The 7,650-nt window shown below is 36.2% G+C and overlaps 1 protein-coding gene across 5 annotated transcripts in view; it reads left to right on the forward strand.

The window, feature by feature from the left end:
• SMURF2 (SMAD specific E3 ubiquitin protein ligase 2) overlaps window positions 1–3,954 on the forward strand; it is a 164,202-nt gene extending 160,248 nt beyond the window's left edge. For 2 of the 5 annotated variants that reach the window (XM_074224770.1, XM_074224771.1), the window contains one exon: window positions 120–3,953. In XM_074224770.1, the coding sequence (XP_074080871.1) occupies window positions 120–219 (100 nt within the window). In that variant the 3' untranslated portion in view covers window positions 220–3,953. Of the gene's footprint in view, window positions 1–119 lie in introns of all 5 variants that reach the window. The other 3 variants (XM_074224774.1, XM_074224775.1, XM_074224773.1) reach the window with 2 other exon arrangements.
• The last annotated feature ends 3,696 nt before the right edge of the window (window positions 3,955–7,650 follow it).

Consider the following 7,650-nt stretch of genomic DNA (forward strand, 5'->3'; position numbering starts at 1 on the left):
TTTGTGATATACCTAAACAAAAAATACGTAAGAGACTTAGTCTAGAGGTTGAACTTTGAAAACATATATTTAATGGCATTGTATACATTCATATAATCATCTTATTTACTTGTTCACAGCTTTAATCGAATAGACATTCCACCCTATGAAAACTATGAGAAACTTTATGAGAAGCTGCTAACAGCCATTGAAGAAACATGTGGATTTGCTGTGGAATGACAAACTTTGCCAACTTCTTGGAACTCCATTTATATATGCTTGATTGATCCCCCCTCCCCCCAAGATTCAAGAAATGCTTGAAATACAGGAACACTTTTTCCCTTTTCTACTCTAGGACACCAAAAGGGGGAAGGGTAGTTTTGGAATTTCCTTTCTGAGAGAAAAAAAATTGGCCTTTGCCATGAGGCCACTCCGCTGCTATTTAAAACTATTATCTTGAACCTACAGAATGCTGACTTTTCCTATGTTTTCAAAGTCTGGCAGTATTCTACCCTTAAAGACTACTATTATTTTTATAAAAGGTAATCTATTTTGTTTACCTGTCAGAATTTGCCTTTCTAAGACATCAAGACACAATTTCAGCAGTCGGTACAAATAACATTTCAGCTTCACTGAACACATACCAAACGGCTACTATACGTACTCTTTTTAAAAAGAAAAATAAAGTTATTTTTGGATTACTCTAATTTTGGATAAATTTGGCTGAAAGAATCATTAACCTTTTAAGCAAGCCACTTGCATATTTAATTGCATTTTCTTATGGTAAAGCATTATATTCTGCATTATATATTGAATATAATTGTTCACTAGGTGGGTCTTTTAAAATATTTTTTCAAGCATGAATTTCCAGGAAAACAATTATACTATTTTGGATTTTATTTATATCACTTGTCAGATTTTTAATGCAACTACTGTTTTAGTGATATTATCATTGGACACAATACTTTGTGTTCATGGTGTCCCTATTTTTTAAGAGATTTTTTTTAAAAAAGACTTTTATAATGAGTCACCATTATCAAGTATTTGGATTTGCATTTCATCTTAAATGAAAATGCTACATTTTTAACTTCTAAAAGCATGTTGATGGGATATGTTCAGTCTTATTTTTAGATAAACTATTTTTAAGAACCAAAGTTCCTTACGTCAAAGTATGTCTAGTTGGTTATATATTAGTTGATTATCAAGAATTCTAAAGAGTGGCTAGGTGGCACAGTGGATAGAGCATCGGCCCTGGAGTCTGGAGTACCTGAATTCAAATCTGGCCTCAGACACTTAATAATTACCTAGCTGTATGTGGCCTTGGGCAAGCCACTTAACCCCATTGCCTTGCAAAAAACCTTAAAAAAAAAAAAGAATTCTATCAGGTGAACCATATTTGACCTTTGTTTAGCTGCTCATGATATGGAAGTCCACCCAAATTATGACAATGGAATAATTAGTTCTAAAGATTACTTTTAGCTCCACTTTTACATAACACAGTAGGTAAATTGTTTTTTTGAAAGCAAAGTCATGAAAGCTTACTAACCAGGTTCCCCAAAATGAAAAAAAAAACTGAATGAATTTATACATAAATACAGAAACCTGTAAATTTAAATAAAATAAGGGGAACTGTATTGTAAGTTAATTTTGAAAGCAAGTTGGTAATTCTTAGTGACCAGCACTGGATACTGAAAATTGGCATCTATTGTGAAGCAAACAGACCTGAAGCAGCAGTGGAAATATTAGTGAAAAAAATTAAAAAACTATGAAGTCATGGGTGGATTTCTTCCTTCAATCATCAAAAGTATCCATGTTAACATTTTAAATAAGAAATTGTCAACAGTAGTGATTTGTGATGAATCAAAATTATTTTTAATTTTTTTTTGCAAATGAACAGGCCAATAACTTTGTCTTGTAATATAGTGTCAAAATTTTATTCTGCCAAATTTGACTGCTACTACAAGCAATCTAGTTATAGTTATTCATTTCTCAAAGATATGATCACTGCATGGCCTAATAGTTAATACTTTGTGGATCAGTATTAATGAGATTATATTTTTCCACTGTTAATGAATATACTACATTTGAATTTGTTGAGATGTGCAGAAGCTACATTTCTATATTCTTGATCAACTAATAGTTAAACGTTTCACAATAAGCATTTCATTAGTATAGGTCCTTTGATCTTTTATATTAGGCACCACTGTAGTTTTCATTTGTACACAGTCTTTAGAAAATCTTCCAAAACTAAGGAATGGTTATGGAAACCAGAACTGTCAGGGATACAGTATAGTAACAATGAAACATTTCTAGGAATTATTTTAATGTGTAATATGGAGCAGGAATATATCATCATTTTTGAGTGCCTTTTTGCCTTTAATAATAAGGACTTTTTGAATAGAGCTTTAAGATAAATCATCCTACAATGTATGTATACATACTTTTTTATAATTCACAGGAATATATTGACCCATTAGATTTCAGTTTCAAAATCATGTCAGCTGGTTACTTTCAAATAGGTGCTAAAAAGAAAAAAGAAAAAAATCTTCATGTTTTATTGAACTTTGGACCCCATAAGTAATGTGAATATTTATATCCATGTGTCACTCTTAGCAAGTTTACCTTTTATAACCATTCTTTATTTGCATTAAGCTTCAGAAATGTCATTATATTTTTATGCTTTTCATCATGAAGCAATGATTATTTTGTGGCTCTCCTACAGTAGAGATGAGTTTCAGAGGATTTTATTTCTTGATGTAAAGAATTTTGTAACAGTGCTGTGTACAGTGTAAATTCAAAAACAAAATTTTTTTTGCACATAGTTCAGTTGCCCTAGATTTATTTTTACCAAATGTTTTTTTATTGTTGTTTACTACAGTCCAGAGCACACAAGGCTCCTGTTGAAATCCCTTTTTTATTTGTAAATCATTTTTATTTTACAACACTAAATCCGTTGTGTTTAAACTGACATTGATGGAAGAGATTTTTGTTTCTTCATCAAAATGTGTGCTTCTTCCATCCTTTATACTTATTTTAGCAGTTAATTCTGCTTCAAACTTTAAATTGCATCATAAATAATCAGATACCAGTTTTAATTTCTAAATACTATATTAGGATGATGATTCTACCAAATGCTAAGAGTTTTGTTTTGTCTAGGTGTAATTAGTTTAATTGGTGTAATATTATCCTCTCCTCTAAACTGACTTTTTAAAGGTTTATCATTTCCATTGTATTTATTAAAGTGTTTTAGCATTGATATTCTTTGTATTTTCACCCAGCTGTTACATGAGCTTTATCAATAACATCTGTATAAATGGTTTAAATTTTTTTAAACTCTGTATGTGCCCATGCAGAACTTGAGTAATAAATTGTATGCTGTTTGCACCATCAAAGCATTGGTGGTTTAAAAGAACAATGTGAGTTTTCATTGTATTAAGACTTTAAAAAGCTTTGTCCTAATTTCATAATTTACCTTTTGTGAGCATTTCCAAACACATGATTTATAAAGTTCGGGTCAGAAAAATGTAAATGCTTTTTTTTTTATTTGTAAGTGTCTTTTAGAATATTTACTTTTTTTTTTTTTAGGTTTTTACAAGGCAAACAAGGTTAAGTGGCTAGGTAATTATTAAGTGTCACCTAGCCACCCCATATTTACGTATTCTACAAAGACCTTTCCATGGATTGCATGAAGTTCCAGTTTCCTATCTCTGAACATTTTGTTAGAACTATTCTTTAGGGTCATCTTTCCTGGAGATCTGTATTTCAGTGAACTTTGTAGCTAACTTGTTTTGAATTACTTTACAAAAAATAACCATTTCAGCTGCCTAAGCTAACATAACACTCTGGATAATTTTAATAGGACAATTTAATGTAGAACATGTTGAACTTTATTGTGTTCAAAGTAGTTAAATTACAAACTTTTTTTTAACTGAGGTGTTTTAAATATGTGACCCATTGATTTAGGATAAGTAGTTTTAATGATTTTGAGCAGGTGAAGAATGCTGAAGAAGGTGTCTCAGTGATAAGATGAAGGGGGGGGGGGGGAATGTGAGTTAAGTGAAAGCTTTGGTGAAACAAGATGGGAAAGGTCCTTGACTAAAATGTGAGATTTAAAGAAAGATTATTTGAACCAACTCTCTTTAGAGTGAGTTAATGAATAAATTAGGGACTAGAAGGATTGCCTTACTATGGTAAGAGTGTACTTGAGATTAGAATATATGCATTTATAATGAACCAAATCAATATGACTATATTAGTTCTTTCTCATGGAATGCATCTTGTCTCATCTTTGCTACCTCATAATGATTTGTCCCTAGCAACTGATGTTGATGTGTAAGATGCAGTTATTTTGATGACAATCTTTTTGCAAGTACTTAATAATTAGAATTTCAATTTGTGATGGCCAAATGATCTATGATATATATTTTTGGGGAGATAATTTTTGGGAATTAGGAAAAGAAGCCACTCTGCCAACTACTTTCTTTGCCTCTTTAGGGAGTACCTATGAGCTTTCCTTTCATTTACCCGCAGCTTCCTTCTTCATTATTAAAAGGATCATTTTGAAGTGCCTGAGATGAGAATTTTTAATTGTCTTAAAAAACACATTCTAGAAAAGATCTAAGTTTAGTGTGTGGTAGATTTTCTCCAATAGATTTATTATGTCTAACTGGTCCCAGACCAGATTAATACTTTCTATCCTATCTGGCTAGCATCTTGCTGTCCTGTTTCCTCCTGGAACGAACAGCTCTTTGGAACTACCTAAAAAATGCCTTCTCTCTGACTAAACTATTTTGGTTGGATCAGGATCTGGAAGAGGTAAATTAATACCAGCGTTTCAGTTTCCTTCTCTCTCTCAGGCCTCTCCTCTTTCCTCAGTCTTCAAGGCTTAGCTTTCTCTAAAGGGAAATCAAACTGTCTTCTGGACTTGATTGACCTCTACTTTCTGGTGATCTAAAAGCATTAAAAACTCCAGCTGTTCAGACACAGGCTGGGCCTCTCAAACCTCCAGGACCCAAGGTCACCACCAGGTCCTGCACCCTGCCCTGACCACAAGATGCATTTTATAGGGCAGTGAGAGGGGAGGTTGTAGAGTAGCTGCTACAGCCTCCTAGCTGCATATCCTTTCTGTATTAGGGCAGAATTGGCCTTTTGTTAACAGTTCAAAGATTCATTGAGTGCCTTATTTTGAACTAGGAGAGGGCTGACAGGGCTGCCTCCAACATTTGGAATAGTTGCCCAGCTCAGGTTGAGGTGATCACTTGTGTCTTGAGTTGAGGGGAAAAATCTTGCATATATGGGGGAGTGGGGTGTTGAATAGATACTACATGGCACCATCCCAAGACCCCTCCTCAGGTGGACAATTCTAGCTATGGGACAGGGCAGTCTCTGCCTCAAGCCGAGGGAGAGACTGCATGTAGCCTACCTTGGACTGAAGGTATAATCAGACAATGTAAATGGCCAGCATTATTCAGCAGTTAAAGACTTAAGGTTTCAGGAACCATGCAATGAAAGTGAGGGACAGCTAAAACCCAAGAGTTCTCTCCTGGTCTGGCAGGCACTGAAAAGGCCTTCCTATGATCTGACTAACTGGAGTGTAGGGTAGGCTTGCCTTGATGAGAGATTGGCAAATCCCCACTAAATATATGAGTTTCTCATTGCTGCTCTCAGGAGGGCAACTCCCTCTCCTGAGAGAGTGGGTCATCTAGAAACCTGATGATTGACAGGAGCAATGACTCCTGTCAGGGAGCTCTCTGAGAATGTACTTTTATATAGTCAACTAAATTTATTAGAGCTTCTATACTAGGAAGGACCAGTTGGGTGGGGTGATGAATGCCAGGCCTCTTTTGACTTCAAATCTGACCTCAGACACTAGCTATGTGATCCTGGGCAAGTCACTTAATCCTGTTTGCCTCAGTTTCTCCTCGGTAAAGTGTGAAAAAGCTGGAGAAGGAAATAGCAATCCATTCTGGTATCTGTGAAGAAAACTCCAACTTGTTTCATGACAGGTTGGACATGACTGAAAAAAATGGGAATATCAGCCTTACTGAGATGAATTTTCTATTCATCTAGTTCCCTGATGAGGATCTGTAAAGAAGATAATGAAGTTCCACAATGCATTTGATTGGATTTCTTTCTTCAAGGCCCGCCACATCCTAAGCTTAGCCTTTCACCACAGCTATGAGATCCTGCTTTCTGGATAGAGTTCAGCTGAATAACTTTATATTAAGCAATGAGTCTCCTTTGCCACAGAATACAGGTGTAGGCTGAATAAGTGAAATTTGAGCTGGAGGCTGCACCTGCTGTGGCTTGGGCAAATATGCTCTCTCTTTGGGAATGGGCACTCTTGGTTAGGCAGAAGATAAAGATGCCTTTTCCAGAAGGGAGTTAAAGGTGGGACTCCTGAAACAAAATAAGAAAGCGTCTGATGGCCAGTCCATGCAAGTGCTAGTAAAACTACAGAGCCAGGCACCCTCTAAAGTCCCTGCCACCATAGGACCATTCAGGGGAAGGAAGTTGTAGAGTGCATAGAAGTGCAGAGTTATCAAATCCTAGGATAGGTTATAAGCAAGAGACTGGTGACCTTTTAGCCTTTTAACTGCAAATGACCATATGGACATGGATGAGAATTACTGACTTGCAGACGTGTCCCTGTTGTGCCTGTGATGTTCTTGGTGAAGATGAGAGGATGGACTTTGGGTGAGGGGGCTTAAGATTAGATGTGCATTCATTTGGAGTGCTGGTCTGGGATTCAGCTAGCACTGACCCACTCACCTTGCTGAAGACATGAACAACTTCCTGGCCGAGAATGTTTGTCTTTATCTTCAGACATCCCTTGAAAATAACCCCTTTTGGAGTAAAAATATAAGAACTGATCTTGTTTTCAGGGTAATATAGTAACTTGAACAATGAGATGGGGGGGCCGTGTTAATTATAGAACACACTTCTAACATTTCCCCTTCTTCACTGATACTGCCCAGTGGTGCCTTCACCACTCAGGAAAAGACCTCCAGTGAATTGAAAGGATTTTACACCAATTACCACATCTACCATGAGACTTGATCTTTCCCCCCACAAAAAAAAGATGAGAGAAAAAAAAAATTGTTGGCTTTTTTCTTTCTTCCTCAGTGCCACTCATGCCAGCAAAGATGTCAATCCTGTAAATCTTATAAGCATTTAAGTGGTGGAAGATTCTCTAGAAGACTTTTAGGACCTTGACACCAAGAGGTGATTGGTCCAGGTAAGGGGAAAAAAGCTTATCAGAGAAACACTGAGAGGACTAACGTTTCTCAATGTTTCTTTGATAATTTTTTTTCCTCTTACCCAGAGTAGAAGGAGGTTCAGTCACCTTGCAGGCCTCCTTGGGTGATTAGTGGTACAGTGGATAGCAATGGTAGACCTGTGATCCAAGATCCTAATTCAAATTTGACCTTAGACACAACTGCGTGACCCTGGACCAATCACTTTGCCTCAGTTTCCTCTGGAAGATCAAATCAGATCTTAGCAGCTCCTAAAACAATATAGGAGTTTAAGAAATATTTGTTCCCAGGGCAGCTAGGTGGTTTAATGGATAGAGCACCAGCCCTGGAGTCAGGAGGACCTGAGTTCAAATCGAGCCTAATTACCTAGATGTGTGACACCCCACTGCCTTGCAAAAACAAACAAAAAAAAATT

The sequence above is a fragment of the Macrotis lagotis genome, chromosome 2 (assembly GCF_037893015.1).
Source record: "Macrotis lagotis isolate mMagLag1 chromosome 2, bilby.v1.9.chrom.fasta, whole genome shotgun sequence".
Classification (NCBI taxonomy): Eukaryota; Metazoa; Chordata; class Mammalia; order Peramelemorphia; family Peramelidae; genus Macrotis; species Macrotis lagotis.